The 18,895-nt window shown below is 46.7% G+C and overlaps 2 protein-coding genes across 2 annotated transcripts in view; one reads left to right on the top strand and one right to left on the bottom strand.

The window, feature by feature from the left end:
* The first annotated feature begins 891 nt into the window (after positions 1-891).
* On the top strand, positions 892-7,461 carry ino80b (INO80 complex subunit B). Its single transcript, XM_080547218.1, has 5 exons — positions 892-1,213; positions 1,926-2,124; positions 4,157-4,320; positions 4,946-5,118; positions 6,041-7,461. Exons 1-5 carry the CDS (start codon positions 1,171-1,173, stop codon positions 6,506-6,508), a joined length of 1,047 nt encoding a protein of 348 aa, XP_080403344.1. The 5' UTR covers positions 892-1,170; the 3' UTR covers positions 6,509-7,461.
* A 636-nt stretch (positions 7,462-8,097) lies between these two features.
* The window catches only part of intu (inturned planar cell polarity protein), a gene marked incomplete at its 5' end in the record, with an annotated part of 22,325 nt that continues 11,527 nt past the window's right edge, over positions 8,098-18,895 (bottom strand). Inside the window, 12 exons of the mRNA XM_080547686.1 lie at positions 8,098-8,229; positions 8,876-9,015; positions 9,632-9,821; positions 10,293-10,387; positions 11,015-11,548; positions 14,019-14,240; positions 14,583-14,645; positions 15,388-15,441; positions 16,639-16,822; positions 17,608-17,685; positions 18,282-18,371; positions 18,830-18,895. The exon at positions 18,830-18,895 is cut by the window's right edge and continues 53 nt beyond it. Coding sequence (XP_080403812.1) covers positions 8,118-8,229; positions 8,876-9,015; positions 9,632-9,821; positions 10,293-10,387; positions 11,015-11,548; positions 14,019-14,240; positions 14,583-14,645; positions 15,388-15,441; positions 16,639-16,822; positions 17,608-17,685; positions 18,282-18,371; positions 18,830-18,895 — 1,828 coding nt within the window. The 3' untranslated portion in view covers positions 8,098-8,117. The remainder of the gene's footprint in view (positions 8,230-8,875; positions 9,016-9,631; positions 9,822-10,292; positions 10,388-11,014; positions 11,549-14,018; positions 14,241-14,582; positions 14,646-15,387; positions 15,442-16,638; positions 16,823-17,607; positions 17,686-18,281; positions 18,372-18,829) is intronic.

Raw genomic sequence — 18,895 nt, 5'->3', positions numbered from 1 at the left:
TTTTGTTGATTCAAACTACCAGAGTCATCCTCGACCCCACACGCCCAAATTAATAATTCTACAAAAGATCTCAGACTAAAAGACCTAAAGAGTTAATGGTCAAACCCAACTCAAAGAGTAGTAGCCTGTCTCGAACCCAACACTGTTATGTTTAGTGTAAAATGTACAGGTGCAACTCAAAAAATTAGAATATCGTGCAAAAGTTCATTCATTTCATTAATTCAACGTACGGTAAAAGGGTTAAACTTAAATATTATATAGACTCATTGCATTGTACATATGCATGATTATACTTTTCAGAGGGCTGACTTTCTGTATTTTAAAAATCCTTTTCTTATTGATTTCATGTAATATTAAACATTTCTGAGATATTTAATTTGGGGTTTTCATAAGCTGTAAGCCATAATCATCAAATGTATAACAAATAAAGGCTTTAAATATCTCGCTTTGCATGTAATGAGTCTATATAATATCTAAGTTTAACCCTTTAAGTTGAATTACTGAAATAAATGAACTTTTGCACGATATTCCATTTTTTTTTAGTTGTGCACCTGTACTTTAACAGCCACAGACGTAGGTGGCAGTGTAGCATTGGACTCACGATATCAACACATCTGAACGGACATCCGAAAAGAAACGAACCTCACTGCTGTTATGATGATGATATAAGGCTTTAAAAATATATATATTATTATTCCATTTTAAACAATAATGATTGACAAGCTTGATCAATTGCATAATTGCATTACTCTAACGTGTGCACAATAACGTACAACAATAGCTTACTCTATCCGTTGCATTTTTAATGTCAGCACAGTGACTTTCTGCGTAACTACACGTGACTCGTGTTAAGCTGAATGGTATCAATCCGTTTGTCTAGGAAAGGAAAGGCAGAGTGCAAATGTTTATCTTGACATGGATATGCACAAATGCATAAGCTTAGCAAAAACATAATTTACCAGACTATCGGATCTTGTTCCTTGGGTGACCAGTGAGGAGGTATTTTCGAAGCAAAAAATAAATAAACACCTTTGGTCTGCAAAGTTCTGCAAGCTAGATGATATTTAACTTGGAGCAGGACCCATAAATAAAAGGTTGTTCACCTTTTGTTAGGATGCAGGATTGCAGGAGCACCTGACTCTGTGGTTTAACTTATTACAGTCGTGTCCAATGGGGAAAAGGAAAGACATGATTCACCCCAGGTTTCTTTTAGGTGAGTTGTAACCCTGCTCCTACTCAGACACTCTGTTAATATTGTTTTAAGCATTGTTTTTTGTTTGACATCCTGCCATGCATGGACTGTTCTTCACAACCTATTCAGAAGTAATACTTAGTTAAAGATATGATCATAGCTATTTAAATGCATGTTTTGGTGCCACTGAAGTATTACTTCAGTGGCACCAAAGGAAGACCTAGGTTCTAGGCCCTGGACAATCTTCTAGACAATTTGATGGCAGCTACTAGATTGAAATCAAGTGCAACACTGAAACACAACTGTGAACATTTCAAACCTGCAAACTGCAACACTTTAAATGAATGTGCAATAACACTATGTGCAATATGACAACCCTCGGGTACATACGGTTCAGAGATAGGAAATGTTAGAATAGGTATAGCATAGCATAGAGTACAGCACAGTGTTTTATTTGTATAGTATAGTATAGTGGATAGTGTACATAGCCTTTATTTATGTAAACCAGCTCTTTTCCCTTCTTGTTTTTAGTTTTTTCTTTCCTAGCACCAGGGGAGCCCCCCCTCCCAAATTTCGTTGTTTGGTACCTGTACTATATCAATGACAATAAAGACCATTCATTCATTAATTGTAAACTGTGACCATCTCATTGCTCCAATAGCCTAACTCTGCACAATGCACACTGAATAATATGAATCTGTTCATATCTCCTTCTTCTTGTCTGTGTCTGCAGGTGATGGAGATGGCATGGTGGGGTTGCATGGTGTCCACAGGAGGAAACACAAAAAACACAAAAAGCACAAGAAGAAGCACCACCGCGATGACGGGGGCCACAGCTTCTCCTCCCTGGAGTCAGACTCTGGGATCGTCGTCAAACCCCCCCAGCTCAGGCTCAAGATCAAGCTGGGAGGCCAGACACTCGGGACTAAAAGGTGAGCGTCGAAGCTGATGGTGATGTTACGGTACATGTGGGAATACGGTACATGTGGGAAAACTAGGGTTAGGGTTAGGTGCTACGTCGACTTGGTACATGCTGGCATGTCTAACCCTAACCCTAATCCTAACCCTACCCCTAACCCTAACCGTAGCACCCTAGCACCTAACCCTAACCCTAGTTTTCCCACATGTACCGTATTCCCACATGTACCGTGTTCCCACATGTACCGTATTCCCACATGTACCGTGTTCCCACATGTATTGTGTTCCCACATGTACCGTAACAGTGACACAGGCTGGACTGAGGTGCTAGTAGATCCCTCATGGCCTCTCTAAGATCTAGACTTCCAATTGAATGTTGTTGTTTTTTATTCGTACTGTCAATCGATTATAATGTTTGATCAAGTTAATCACAAAAATATTCTGTGATTTATCACGCGGTTGGTGTGGAAAATAAAACGCCAACACTCTGTTTACACCGTGTAACATGTCTCTCCTTTGTTAACGGAACATTTCCAAGTGCTCATAGTTACTTTCAATAAACATTATTGTACACAGACAGACAGTAGCAGGCTGAACTGCTCGTTTAAACAGCTGTTATAGCACTGTCTGTCCATGAGCAACAGATGTAACAGCGGACCTCGTCACCGGCAGGTCTGTTGACAGCTGGTTGTGTCTCAGAACACTGTTGTCTGGTTTCTAGCTTGCTCTCCACTCCAGTCATCAATTATTCACCAACTCCTACTACCGTTAGCTCCAACTCCTACTACCGTTAGCTCTGTTACCGTTAGCTCTGTTACTGTTAGCTCTGTTACCGTTAGCTCCGCGCCTCTGTTGTTATTGACTTGACTTGACTTGAAATTACTTATATAGCGCCTTATTCCAAAGCGCTTTAAAACAGCCTCTCATTCATATTGAAGCTAGTGTCGCTGTCCCAGTCTCTGTAATAATGAATGAATGAATGAATGAATGGTCTTTATTGTCATTGCTATAGTACAGGTACCAAACAACGACATTTAGGAGGGGTGGCTCCCCCGGTGCTAGGAAAGAAAAAAAAACTAAAAAAAACACAAGAAGGGAAGGAGCTGGTTTACATAAATAAAGGCTATGTACACTATCCACTATACTATACTGTACAGATAGACGACTAGGGTTGTCATATTGCACATCGTGTTATTGCACATTCATTTGAAGTGTCGCAGTTTGCAGGCTAGAAATGTACACATTTGTGCCTCAGCACTACACCTGATTTTTTCAGTCCAGCAGCTGCCATCAATCCGTCCAGACTGTCCAGGGCCCAGAACCTAGGTCTTTGCTGTGTTCAGGGCCTGGATGGGGAAAAATGTAATAAGGGAAAGTATAAGATATTCCTGGTCCAAATAAATATAATTAAGCCTTCATTCAACCATATTATACTATATTATACTATGGATAAAAAGGGAGTCGATTTGATCACTGACAGGATGTTGTTCATTCATATGTGACACGAAGGACAGAACACTTGTAAAGTGGTGGTGATTAGCGTCTAAACATAATGTAAACATGACAAGGGGTCATAAATATAACCAACGACTGTCTCATTAATTAATTTAATTTAATTTTGACATTTAGCAGACGCTTTTTATACAATTACGAATTACAGGGACATTCCCCCTGGAGTAACTGTGGGCTAAGTGCCTTACCCAAGGGCACACTAGTAGTGGTGTGGTTTCAGGCGGGATTTGAACTCACAACCTTCCGATCACAAGTCCAACTCACTATCCACTAGACCACCACTACTATCCACTAGACCACCACTACCCCTCATCATTACAATCCTGTATACAACTCAGTCTGTCTTGAAACCCCCTCTACAGGCGTGTGCCACGCATGTCAGTAGAACTTATGGCTTATGGTAATATGAACTCATTGTAATATGATTCATTTTCTTTAAAGAAAATGAACGCAGGTTTCCAAATGAATCGCCAGCGTTAACATTGACGGCCCTAGTTTTGATCTGTAATTGTCTTTTCTTTTTTCTTTCACCAGTGTGCCGACGTTCTCTGTGATTCCTGGGGTCGCCCGTATTCCATCTCCATTGATGATTGTTGATTATGATGATGATGATGATGATGATGAAGACGACGACGATGATGATGAAGACGAGCCAAAAGACGAGGGAGTGCCGCTGGAGCAGTACAGGGCCTGGCTGGGTGAGTGCCAAGGTCTGTTCTCCTCGTGCCATATTGAATAGGAACAATATCAGGGTGTGTGTGTGTGTGTGTGTGTGTGTGTGTGTGTGTGTGTGTGTGTGCAGGGTATCCGCGGTGTCTTGAAAAGTATTAAAAGTTGATAAATACATTTTGGGAAAATCAAGACCCTTAATAAGTATTAAAAAGTCTTATCACGATCTTATGAGGTCTTGAATTTTGTAGGTATTTTTCGGAATTAGACTTAGAGTCATAAAAACTTTTAGTAAAAGTTCGGGAATTTATTAGTTTTTATTAAAAAACAAAGATGAACCGGAAATTCTCTTGTATGATAGTGGTCTAGTCTATTGCAAACTAAAACTGTTAAGTTAAAGGTGTCACTTATGTAAACGGTTACAGCTCGAAGTGGCGGTGAGGTCTGAAAAAATATTGACAAGGTCTTTAAAAAGTCTTAGAAAGGTATTGAAATTAACCTCAAGATTCCTGTATATACCCTGCATATTGAATAGGAACAACATGTCATCATCATGTCAGATGATTCGGTTTTTGGTAGCCTTTAATTGTCTCTCTACCTAATGGCAGGGCCATGCTTATGTCCTAACTGAGCCCTTATCTCCTGTCCCCCCAGATGAGGACAGTAACTTGGACCCGTCTCCTCTCCCTGACATGGACTCAGACTCCCTGCTGGGCGGCCCGGTGGACGAGGAGGAGAAGTGGCTGGACGCGCTGGAGAAGGGAGAGCTGGACGACAACGGAGAGCTGAAGAAGGAGATAGACGAGACGCTGCTAACAGCCAGACAGGTAAAGAATAGAGCAGGTCCGGTCTAGGCTAGTCTGTCATTTGATCTACGCTTAGAACTATGACCTAATTTATGAAGATAGAAATTTGATAGTTTCATCATTCTGTGATGTGTCCTGATTAGGTGAAGTGACATAGAGAGATCAATTACAAACCTGTTCATCTACAACTGGGGTGGCTAAAGCGATCTACATGCACCAAAGCTGTCTTAACACTACAACAGCCGTGCCTTTTTACATACTAAAAGAGCCGCCTCGGGGGCCCCTCTTTTACAATGCTACGCTGCTATTTACACACAAAGACCACTAGTTGGCCGCTTGTAAATTAGGCTGCTTCCTACACAGAAAAACTGCTAAATATCTTTATACTAGCTTATCCTGATAGGATTTTCGAAAATGTAAGGATACTGGGTGGTAGAACGCACATATCTAGGAAAAGTCATGAAAGGAGGGTCCTGAAATTTGATCGAGTGCAAAGAAATAACATTTTTCTTTACTCACAGGGGTGAGTGAAATGACCCCTCATGGCTGTTGTAGTCTTAAACCACCCTCTTCTTCTTTCGTGTAACGTCAGAGGTCCAACTCGGTGTCGTGTAGCCATGCCCGCATCTCTGGTTCTAAGTGGAAGAGGCTGGCTTCCGAGGGTGGTCTATATAAGGGGCAGACGGTGATTATATGGTCGGCGGTCTGCTCAGGGTCACCGCATGCCGCACTGTCCGCCAGGCCCCACGCCTTCATTGATGTTTTAAAGCGACCGACACCAGTTCGTAGACGGTTCAGTGTGGTCCATTGCCGGCGTGGTAGGTCGTCTCCTCCAATGGCGCCATCTCCTGGGTCCCAGATGTAGCGGTGGATTCGGGAGGGCCCGGCTGACTCCCACTCTTAAACCACCCTGACTTGTTCTGTGTGTCTGTTTCGCCCACAGAAAGCCCTCCTGCACAAGCAGCAGATCCAGCCTCTCCTGGAGCTCCCCATGGGCTACAAGGAGAAGGAGATGACCGCCGAGATGATGCAGAAGAGAGAGGAGCGCGCGCGCAAGAGACGCCTGCAGGCCGCCAAGAAGGCCGAGGACAACAAGAACCAGACCATCGAGAGGCTCACCAAGACCAGCAAAGCCAAGATCAAGAGCATGAGGGAGCGCAAGTCCAAGCTTGCCCAGTGCCCCATGATCCGCTACTGTGACTCGGCCATGGGACCAGCCATCTCCTTCCCCATCGGGCTGGCCGCTCCGACACCTGCCCCCCCTCGTCCTACTCCTCCAGCACCTGTAGGGTGTGGAGTGAACGGATGCACCAAGCTGAAGCGGTACTCCTGCTCCAAGACCGGGACGCCTCTCTGCAGCTTGGAGTGCTACAAGAAGAATATGGTCCTTCTTGTGGAGACTGCAGCTTAAGTTTAACGTTTTTTTTTTTTTTTTTTTTTGCTGAGTGGGGCAGTCCCACTCATATTTTTCGTTTTTATTGACAGTTACAGTGAAGGTTTAGACAGGAAGGATGGGTGAGAGAGAGAGGAGGGATGACACGCAGGATATGTCCCCGGACGGAATCGAACCGGGGACCCTGCGGTTACATGGTCACCGCTACGCCACCTAAGCGCCCCAAGCTTAACGTTTTTTTAGCTTGAATACGAATAGACTCTGGGCTCAAATCCATTGGACAATGTGGATCTTTATTTTTTGGTTTGATAATAAAAGACATTTCTTTTTTGCTTCTTCTGTCTGCTGTACTCAATGAGTAGTGTTTCTCCTGCTTTCCCTGTCGATCATTCGAATGATTTAATTATGTATAATTGCAGAGAAGATGTGTTGTCCAAATCAATGCACGAGTCAGTCAGATAATGTGTATTTATTTCATTTCTAGAACTTGTTTGTGGAGCCCGTGTGATATACAATGTATAGGAATGTAACAATAAAACAGTTATAATAGCACTGAAGTAAAGTAGCTCCTTTGTAAAACGACTGAGTGGATTATGTACATTTCGTGAGTTTAGAATGATAAGGTTCTATCTCCGTTTAGAATTATAAGGTTCTATCTCTGTTTAGGGTAGTTCTGAGATATTGAGCGTCAAAGTTTTTACATTCCATTATGTTTTGTGAGATGGAACCTTTGTATTTTATGAATTACTAACTCAAAAATGTCAACATTTTAAAAATAACACCACACAGGCATTAATAAACACCTAATGGATCAGATTATGTAAAAAAACTAATTTTGACAAAAATTGAGATAGAACCTTATAATTCTAACGTCACAATTTCTTATTAGAGAATGCTAACGGGCTGACAGTGTAACACCACCAATCAGACACATAGTACAGCACATTTGTGCGAACTGAAAATGAAGCCCAAGACAGACTGTTTATTCTTAGATTTTATTAACAGCCACAATGTGCATTTATTTAACAATTGATTGACATTTCCATAAAATAATTATGTACATCTTAAATAAAATATCAAACAAGTCAACATTCTTCTTCTCCTCTTCAATCTTAAACACAGGAAGTAAACAACACATAAGGCCAACTTGGTAAGGAGGCTAGCAGGCAAGAAGAAGTCATTTAATAGCTTAGGCACACTTTAGCTAACAGGCATACGTCAGAACAAACTGCTTTCCCTGCAAAGTCATCTGCCCTTCTTAGAAATCCAGCATTTTCTGGTATTACTGCCTTAAGTGTCTTTCTGTCCATGCACACACACACACTTGCATACAATCAACCCAGCGGTTCCACTGGGAACATCTGACATCTGAGGCCAGTGGTGAACAACATTGGTTGGGAATGTTTTGACCCACTACCAGGCTGCTTTCTGTGCCTGGAACAAGGCACAAGAGAGGCAGTTCTAGTTCCCCAGACAGCCAGCGAGCAAAGGCAAGCCTCAAGACTGAATATGAAACCCTTAAAGGACCAGGGTTGTTGCAGCTCCACTGCAGTCTTGGTAGGTAGTAGTGTTATCAGGGTTCAGTATGTATGGCTTCCCTGGGAGCTGGAGACTGGGGGAGGCTCCCTCACAAGGCCAGGCCGAAAGACAACCTGAAGGCCATCTCTACGGGAACTTCTGCCACGGAGTCGTGGAAACACACGTAGAATTCCTGAGGGACGGGTTCGAGAAGCATCCGTCTGGAACAGAAACATACGAATTCAGAAAGACATGGACAGGACAGGACTTAAGTGACGTCGGTCATTTCTGTTTCTGTAGGAGTCTGCTCCCATATCCCCTTGGCTACTGTACAAACCCACCATTCATTACAGGCGGGGTAAACATGATCATGATTAGTTAGTGGACTCAATCATGTACAGTAGCGTTGGGATTTTCCATCATTCAGAGTAGACCGCCCGACACAGTGTTTATGTTTCAAACAATATCATATTCTCCAAATTAGAGGCCGACTTCAGAGCCCACACACTCTGGTCCAGAGTAGTGCACCTAGGGAGTAGGGGGCCACAACCTTTGACCTTTGACCCTGCTGCTTTCAAGATCTACTGTACAGTACAGGAGTGGCAGGTCTGAGGCTGGAGATGAGAGAGAGAGAGAGACAGGAAGAGGAGGAGAGGGAGAGAGGAAGAGGAGGAGAGGGAGAGAGGAAGAGGAGGAGAGTGAGAGAGTGAAGAGAGAGAGAGGAGAGGGAGAGAGGAAGAGGAGGAGAGGGAGAGAGGAAGAGGAGGAGAGGGAGAGAGGGAGGGAGAGGGCGGAGGTACACAGGTTGACCAGGCACTGTGTAGAGTCAGAGTGCCTGGTAGAGTAGTACTCTGGACTCTCACATACCCGATGACCCAGTAGGTCATGGTGGGGGCGGGCTTCCTCTGGTCGGTCCAGTTCTCAGGTTTGCACTGGAACAGAACCCCGTGCTCCTTCACGGGGCCCAGCCCGTGGGTCCCCTGGGACCTGTCCCCACCACGTCTCCCCTGGGCAGAGGGAATCACATTTTAAATGCTTTATTTATGTCCACATACAATATCTAAAGGACATAAATACTAACAGTGCATTTTGACATTATGGAAACAGTCAGTTACAGTAGTGCTGAGCCAACAACCAGTTATGCTACACACAGGATGTTATTCACACCAGATGATACCAGTGGGTTGACATATCCAGTAAAAAACAGACAGTCTCCCACACTGACACACACACACACACACACACACACACACACACACACAGACACAGACACAGACACACACACACACACACACATACACACACACACATACACACACACAGGCACAGACAATCTCCAATGACACCTAATCACCCCCATGAAAAGGGAAGTATACAGTATAAACACACACTGCCTTTGTTACTTGATTACAACACAGACGCAAACCTTGCATAAGTATGTGTATATTCCTGTGTATGTACGTGTGTGTGTGTGTGTGTGTGTGTGTGTGTGTGTGTGTGTGTGTGCGTGTGTGTGTGTGTGTGTGTGTGTGTCTGTCTGTCTGTCTGTGTGTGTGTGTGTGTGTGTGTGTGTGTGTGTGTGTGTGTGTGTGTGTGTGTGCGTTTCTGGTGTCTGGAGCTCACCCTGGGCGGCAGGCTCTGCTGGAAGGCAGCCCGTATGGACAGGCAGCAGTGGTGGAAGTTACGTATGAGCTGTGGGTGGATGGAGCCGCTGAGCTGAGCCACCTCCCTGTGCGTGGGAGCGATGAAGATGCCCTGGACCGTCTCCATCAGCACGTAGTGGAACAGCGTGTTCTCAGCCCCCGACGTCAGCCTAGACACACAACACAGGGTTAAAGGCTGATTTCATAATAATAATAATAATAATAATAATAATAATAATAATACATTAGACTTATATAGCACTTTTCCTAGACACTCTTTACAAGCTGAAAAGATCGAGTAGTAATAATAAAAAGAAACAAAAACTAAATAAAAGAAAGTATATAGGGGTTCTTATTAATTTTTTGATTACTAAATCAAAATCGAAGTGTCTTTCTAGGACCGGCGTCTACTCTGGATACTGCAATGACCCCTAGATTTCGGGCGGAGAAGCGGCGAACAAGCAACGCCAGCGTCCTCTCTCGATTTGTAAGGCTAAACCACATGACCTGACCAGGAAAAGCCCTAGTGATGGACTATAACTATGATGCCCTAATTATCACAACAAGGACAGGTAGCCTGCGTATAGTGTCTAGGTAGTTACTGCTTATAGTGTCTAGGACTAGGTAGGTACGGTAGTTACTTCATGGAGTTGTACATCTCCTCAGTTTCTCTCTCGGTGAGGCTCTTCTTCAGGGTTCCCAGGTAGAACGGGTTGGGGTGCTTCATCCTAGGAATCTGGGCAGACAGTAGATCAGATTAGGATAGATTCAAATGTATAATGTCATTGTAGAGTACCAGACAATGAAATGCAGTTCAGCATCTAACCAGAAGTGCAAATAGTGATATAAAACATGATAGTGAAAGTGATAGTAGTATATTTTACTTAAACACACACATGCATGGACTGTATTACTTAGGGTTAGGCTTTTTGGCTATGAAAGAATGCCTGCTGACAAAGGGGTGTTTTATGACATCCTTGTTTTATGACATGTGTTTTAACACATCCTTTTGTCTCAGAGACATATGTTTTTGCCTCAGGAAGTGGATGTCCTTATATGGGCATTTTAGGATGACTTCCTGTGAATCTGCCCTGACCTTTAACCTGGAACAACATTAGGCCAGAGTGACATCATATGTGAGTGCCCCTCTTTCACACCTGAAGCATCCATACAGTACGTGTGATTTGAAACTGTATTTACATATTGTTGTTGATAAATACTGAGTCCCTTCCTGATCACCACAGCTCTCATCATTCCTGACCACCAGCTCCTTACAACTTGAGTACTGGTCAACCTCAACATAACACACAGTACATAGAATGAAGGCAGCAGCAGCAGGAAGGAGGGAGATGAGGACAACTACCTTGAAGATCCCACTGCTGCCACCACTCCCGTCAGACCCCCCGGAGCCCAGCGAGTCCCTCCGCGCCCCCAGCTTGCGGGCCGAGTCGGGGGTGGAGTGTGGGCTGAGCCCCGTGGCGGCGAGAGACGCCCCCGCCCCTCCGTCCAGCTGTCCCCCCTCGCTCCCGCTGTCCGACAGGCTCCTCTGAGGGCTAGGCCGGCGCGCGCGCTCCCCGAACACGCTACGGCCCCTGGCCCCGGCCGAGGGGGGGGGTTTGGCGGCTCCCCCCCCCGCCAACTTGCTGAGGACGGGCGACGCCGCGGCCGCCAGGGTGTCCAGACGGTCCCTGGCGGAGGAGGGCAGGAACCAGTCGGCGCAGGAGAGGCAGGGGGTCGGGGGGGCGGCCAGCCGCTCCTCCAGGCCCACGTCCAGCCCCTCCAGCTGCAGTAGGGTGGCCTTGACCTGGTCCACGTACACACAGTCTGGCCCCGGGGCCCCCAGGGCTGGGGAGGCGCAGCCCCCCGCCTCCAGGAGCACACACTGCATGAAGTGCCTCTAAGGTAGACAGGAAGGAGACAGAAGAGACAGCGGGTTAAGGTACAGGGACGTCTCCAGAAGCACACACTGCATGAAGTGCCTCTAAGGTAGACAGGAAGGAGACAGAAGAGACAGCGGGTTAAGGTACAGGGACGTCTCCAGAAGCACACACTGCATGAAGTGCCTCTAGGGTAGACAGGAAGGAGACAGAAGGAGCGGGGTTAAGGTACAGGGACGTCTCCAGAAACACACACTGCATGAAGTGCCTCTAAGGTAAGACAGACAGGGAGACAGAAGGAGCGGGTTAAGGTACAGGGACGTCTCCAGAAGCACACACTGCATGAAGTGCCTCTAAGGTAGACAGGAAGGAGACAGGAAGGTAGACAGGGTTAAGGTACAGGGACGTCTCCAGGAGCACACACTGCATGAAGTGCCTCTAAGGTAGACAGGAAGGAGACAGGAAGGAGCGGGGTTAAGGTACAGGGACGTCTCCAGAAGCACACACTGCATGAAGTGCCTCTAAGGTAGACAGGAAGGAGACAGAAGGAGCGGGTTAAGGTACAGGGACATCTCCAGGAGCACACACTGCATGAAGTGCCTCTAAGGTAGACAGGAAGGAGACAGAAGGTAGACAGGGTTAAGGTACAGGGACGTCTCCAGGAGCACACACTGCATGAAGTGCCTCTAAGGTAGACAGGAAGGAGACAGAAGAGACAGCGGGTTAAGGTACAGGGACGTCTCCAGGAGCACACACTGCATGAAGTGCCTCTAAGGTAGACAGGGGAGACAGGAAGGAGCGGGTTAAGGTACAGGGACGTCTCCAGAAGCACACACTGCATGAAGTGCCTCTAAGGTAGACAGGAGAGGAGACAGAAGAGACAGCGGGTTAAGGTACAGGGACGTCTCCAGAAGCACACACTGCATGAAGTGCCTCTAGGTAGACAGACAGGGAGACAGAAGAGACAGCGGGTTAAGGTACAGGGACGTCTCCAGGAGCACACACTGCATGAAGTGCCTCTAAGGTAGACAGGAAGGAGACAGAAGGAGCGGGTTAAGGTACAGGGACGTCTCCAGAAGCACACACTGCATGAAGTGCCTCTAAGGTAGATAGACAGGGAGACAGAAGAGACAGCGGGTTAAGGTACAGGGACGTCTCCAGAAGCACACACTGCATGAAGTGCCTCTAAGGTAGACAGGAAGGAGACAGAACAGAAGGAGTGGGTTAAGGTACAGGGACGTTTTTTGTTTTTTTTAAAGGTGAGTTTTTTTCAGAGTGGGGGCAGTCCCATATTTTTCTTTTTATTGGATAGAGATAGTGAAGGTAGACAGGAAAGTAAGGAGGAGAGGGCATGTCAGCAGGGCATGGGCCGGATTCGAACCCATGCCGACATGGGCATATGTGTGCACTGTAGACCACGGTGCTAGACCACTGGACCACCCCAGGCCACAGGGACGTAGTTTTAATAGGAGCACACACTGCATGAAGTGCCTCTAGGTAGACAGGAGGAAGCGGGTTAAGATACAGGGACGTAGTTTTAATAGAGAGTGCGATTGTGAGAGGACACTGTGCCCTGGGGAGACAAACACAGAATAAGTCGGCTGACAGATAGATAGAAGTACCTTCTGGGAAAAACAGAGATCAAGCCTGTGGGTGGAAGGACATGTGGACAGATACTGTGAGTGTGTGGGGGGGGAGTGTTTGAACTAGAGGGGAAGAGAAGGCGGGGGGGTGATACACAGCTGGAGCTGCCTTGGCCAAGGGGAAGGTCAAAGAGGGGTAGAATCTGATAGGAATGTGACTTATTCAGAAAGCAATAAGAGCAGCAGCAGGGAGGGAGATGAGCAGAGGATGGGGGGGGGGGGGGGTGGCAGAGCTGGGAGGATATTGGGGAAATCCATAAAACCCATACATCAGAGGATCTTAGTATATAGTATACATAGGCCTACAGAATCCATATGCCAATTGTGGTGGTAGGGCTGGAACACAGGGTGGTTCCAGCATTCATTGCATACAGAAAACAACTACTGTTATTTTGACTAGATGTTCTGACAGCTAGTATATACAGTTACTTAGGTCCATATATATTTGGACTCTGACATGTTTTTTGGTTATTTTAGCTGTTTACCAAAACATATCAAGTTACATAATACATTCATATATGAGTTACAGTTATATAATGACAATGGGCATAAAGTGCAGACTCCCATCTTAATTTGAGGGTATTCACATCCAAATTGAAGGAAGGGTTTAGGAATTACAGCTCTTTAATATGTAGCTCCCTCTTTTTCAAGGGACCAAAAGAAATTGGACAATTGACTCAACAGCTGTTTCATGGACAGGTGTGGTCTATTCTTCCGAACCCTAACTGTAAATGGAGTTCAATATCATATGGATGGAAATGACTGGCTGACCAACTGTCAGTTGACCAACTGTCACCAACTGCCAACGACAGTCACTGATTGGCTGATTGGGGTAGAGAGGTCTTACCAGTCCTACTATGAGGAGGAAGTAGCGTCCCTGAGGCTGGCTGTAGCCCGGCCTGGCGGGGTGTCCGTTGGGCTGGGCACGGTGGCGAGGGAACACCTCCCTCCAGATGACCAGCTGACCCACGCGCTGCTCCGCGGCCAGGGGGAGGAGACAGTAGTGCTGGCAGTACAGACACACGTCCAGCAGATCCTCCTTAGGGAGGTGGTTGGCTATCAGGTAGCCCTGGAGGAGTTGCACACACACACACACACACACACATTTGAAATGCTTTATTTATGTCCACATAAATACAAAGTGCATTAAGGACATAAACACTACACAGTACACACACGCACAGACTAATCTAAGATAATAATCTTTCATCTTAAGCCATTTAAGCTGATGATACGTTAGGAAGAGCGTACACCATTGTATCTCTTTGATATCCCCATCTAAATAATCACATTCGAGCGTGTCTCTGTTCGCATGGCGTGCCTTACCTTATCAGAGAGGCATCTAGTTTCACCTGGGGACAGGTGTGTATGGGTAAGACCCACAGCAGACAGGTGCGAGGGTGTGACTCACCTTGTAGAACAGACTGGAGCCCAGGGTCATGTACAGACGCCTCAGGCCGTAGAAGTCCTCCGACTGCAGGAGAGAGGGAGGGAGAGGGAAGGAGAGAGGGAGAGGGAGATAAGGAGAGAGGGAGAGGGAGGGAAGGAGAGAGGGAGGGAGAGGGAGGGAAGGAGAGAGGGAGAGGGAGGGAAGGAGAGAGAGAGAGGGAGGTCAGGAGAGAGGGAGGGGGAGGGGAGGAGAGAGGGAGAGGGAGGGCAGGAGAGAGGGAGAGGGAGGGCAGGAGAGAGGGAGAGGGAGGGGGGAGAGAGGGAGAGGGAGGGAAGGAGAGAGGGAGAGGGAGGGAAGGAGAGAGGGAGGGAGAGAGGGAGAGAGGGAGAGGGAGGGGAGGATGAGACATGAGGGTGAAACTGGTATAAGGTTAGAGGATGCATATTAAAGAGTTTTAGAAGGGCAGACATGAATGATTAAGAGAATCTCCAGGCTGCTGTTCCACCCCCCCCTCCCCCCTTATTGTCACCTAAACTCTCTCTCTCTCTCTCTCTCTCTCTCTCTCTCTCTCTCTCTCTCTCTCTCTCTCTCTCTCTCTCTCTCTCAAGGAAGCAGATATACAAGACATCCCAGGATATCTATATCTATCTATCTATCTATCTATCTATCTATCTATCTATCTATCTATCTATATCTATATCTATATCTATATATATATAAATATATAAATATATATAAATATTTACTATAAAATAAATATTTGTTTTCATATATTTCTCGTCAGCCCATTGACATGGTCCCGAAACTTTATTCATAACTGTCTTACCATTTCTCCAAAATCCGATGATTCAAAGTCTGAGAGGACAGTGTCCACCTCCATCTGTTGACAGACAAACCAGGGGAGGGTAACTAGGGTTAGGGTTAGTGTTAACTCTATATCCAGAGGTCTGTGATTAGAGGGTTCAGAGGGCCTGTCGCCCATACATACATGACCTGGTGTGTCATTCATAAAACCAGACAGTAGAGGGTAGCAAAGATAAGCACATCCAGTCAAAGTAAACCCATCAAAACTTCAAGCAAAACTCAAGCTAATTATTAGAAAAAACACATTTCTAAATAGACTCACCTAACAGCCTCTGCTGTTCTCTAAAACATGTCTAGCAAAATAGTGAAAATACCACCGCTCATCCGTGATCAGACTTAGCTGAGGTGCTGGAGCTGAAGAGTATCAAATAGAGTGCAAAGCAAAGCAGCATCCGCAAGCACACTCAAATCTGTGCAAAAGTCGTCGTTCATTGCGAGCTTTCGGTCGTAGACCTTCTTCAGAGAGTCTCTCTACAGAGAGTCGTGAGAACAGCACAGGGGATCACCGGCGCCACCCTCCCCTCTCTGGAGGAGCTGTACAAAACACGCTGTCTCAGGAGGGCCTCCAAGATCTCCAAGGACCCGACCCACCCTGGGCACGAACACTTTGTCAAGCTGCCCTCGAACAGAAGGTACAGGACCCCGGCCGCTAAGACAAATAGACTGAAGGACAGCTTCTACCACAGGGCCGTCAAGGCCCTGAACACAGAAAAGGCCTAAGTTCTGGGCCCAGGACAAGTCCGGACGGATTGTATGGCAGCTAGTGCTGAGGCACAAACATGTACATTTTCAAGCCTGCAAACTGTGACACTTTAAAAAAATGTGAAAAAATACTTTCTTGTGAAATATGACAACCCTAGTTGACTATCTGTGCAGTATAGTACAGTGGATTGTGTACATAGCCTCTATTGATGTAAACCAGCTCCTTACCTTCTTGTGATTTTATGCATCTATGCTTTTTCCAAAATGTGTTTCTTTTTCCTTTCCTAAACACCAGGGGAGCCTCCCCTCCTAAATTTCGTTGTTTGGTACCTGTACTGTAACAATGACAAATAAAGTCTATCTATCTATCTATCTTCAGGTCATGAAGAAGAAACGTGTCTCTAGAACGTGTCTGAAAGCAGTGTTCTAAAAGCAGTGTTCTAAAAGCAGTGTTCTGAAAGCAGTGTTCTAAAAAGCAGTGTTCTAAAAGCAGTGTTCCATCCATACACACCTTCACTTCAGACGGGAGGGTGAGCCATCGCACGGCCGGCAGACTGTCCAGGAACAACGTCCCCGAGATGTCAGGGGGCGTGGCCCCGGGGCTGTCACTCAACCTGGAGGGCTGGATCAGCTGCTGGAAGAACAGGCAGAAGAAGTGGTCCAGCCTGGGCCCGTGGTCCGCCTCACAGAACGCACTGTGGTAGAGGAGGGAGGGAGGGAGGGATGGAGGGAGGGAGGGATGGAGGGAGGGAGGGAGGGAGGGAGGAGGGAGGGAGGAGGGAGGGAGGGAGGGAAGGAGGGAGGGAAGGATGGAGGGAGGATGCAGGGAGGGAGGGAGGGGGAGAAGGCAGGGGGGGAGGGAGGATGGAGGGAGGGAGGGAGGGAGGGAAGGAGGGAGGGAGGGAAGGAGGGAGGGAGGTAGGGAGGGAGGGAGGGAGGGAGGGAGGATGGAGGGAGGGAGGGAGGGAGGGAGGATGGCGGGAAGGAGGGAGGGAGGGAGGATGGAGGGAGGGAGGGAGGGAGGGAGGGGGGGAGGGAGGGATGGAGGGAGGGGGAGAGGGAGGGACGGAGGGAGGATGGAGGGAGGGAGGGAAGGAGGGAGGGAGGGAGGGAGGGAGGGAGGGAGGGAGTGAGGGAGGATGGAGGGAGGGAGGGAGGGAGGATGGAGGGAGGGAGGGAGGGAGGATGGGAGGAGGGAGGGAGGGAGGGAGGGGGAGCGGTTGGAGGGAGAGAGGTGAGGGAGAAATGTGAGAAGGTAGGACGGATGAAGGGAAGGAAGAACTAAAGGAAGGAAGGTAAGAGAGGTGGTGTCTAGTTCAAATAAGTAGACAGTCGTGTATTTGGGCTTGATGTATCAGGTGGCTGTGGTATTTATAACAAAGATATTGGGTCGGGGTTCTGAAGGGAAGCCAGAGAGACAGGGACCGACAGGGTCCTTCATCTGAAACAGGAAATGGAAACATGGAAAAGGACTACAAACCTGTCCAAAGAGCCGTACATCACATTGAGAGTACGCACTACACCCCCCACAACCGCCTGGAGATACAGCAGCGGAACCCTGGGGAGAATCAGTGAACAAAACAGTCACATCATACCGACAGTAGACAGTAACAAAAAAACTAAAGTCAAGTTCAGTCAAGTTGATCTAGGTGATCAGGAAAAAGCTTCAAGCTCTCCTTGACATAAAAACGGAAACCTAAAGACCTTACTATTCATCAAATGCTCTGGATATACAGTAACATTAAGCAAAGCTACCATATGGGATTGAGTTAGACTCTCTCTCTCTCTCTCTCTCTCTCTCTCTCTCTCTCTCTCTCTCTCTCTCTCTCTCTCTCTCTCAAGGAAGCAGATATACAAGACATACCAGGATATCTATCTATCTATCTATCTATCTTAGTATTTATTTATCTATCTATCTATCTAATATATATATATATATATATATATATATATATTTACTATAAAATAAATATTTGTTTTCATATATTTCTCGTCAGCCCATTGACATGGTCCCGAAATATCAGAACTTTATTAACTGATATGGGATTGAGTTAGACAGATGTATTGAATGTGAAGGCATGCATGTTATCCTGTGGGATTGAGTTAGACAGATGTATTGAATGTGAAGGCATGCAGCATGTTCTCCTGTGATACCTCTCAGCAGGCAGGCCGATCACCAGCAGGTTGTTATTCTCCTTCCAGTAACCCACATGGACCAGGTGCTTTCTCAGCAGCAGAGAGGAGCTGAGGAGGGGAGGAGGGGGGAGGAGAGGAGGGAAGAAAAGGAGGTAGGCGTGTGTGTGGGGGGGGGGGGGAGAGGGAGAGGGAGAGGGAGAGGGAGAGGGAGAGAGAGAGGGAGAGGGAGAGGGAGAGAGAGAGTGAGAGAGAGCGAGAGAGTGAGAGAGAGCGAGAGAGTGAGAGAGTGAGAGAGAGCGAGAGAGTGAGAGAGAGAGAGAGAGAGAGAGAGGGAGAGAGGGAGAGAGAGAGAGGGAGAGAAAGAGAGAGAGAGAGAAAAGGAAGGGGCAAGAGGGAAAGAAGATAAAGAAAAAGGAGTAGGTGCAGGGGAAAAGGACAGAGTGGAAACATCATTTAAATCACGGTATGGAAAGTAGACTCCTGTGTGTCCTATAGATTTTCCAGCAGATCTCACCGCTTTTTTATGTCATTGGGGAGGCATTGCCTTTATTTTCCTGAATTGTTACCTCACTATCTGTCCCCCGGTGACGTTCTCCAGCATATCACACAGCGTCAGGAAGATCCCTCTCACT

The sequence above is a fragment of the Nansenia antarctica genome, assembly GCF_963989245.1.
Source record: "Nansenia antarctica genome assembly, chromosome: 17".
NCBI classification, from domain to species: domain Eukaryota; kingdom Metazoa; phylum Chordata; class Actinopteri; order Argentiniformes; family Microstomatidae; genus Nansenia; species Nansenia antarctica.
The sequence above is the reverse complement of the archived record's forward strand: the minus strand, read 5'-3'. Positions and strand labels throughout refer to the sequence as shown.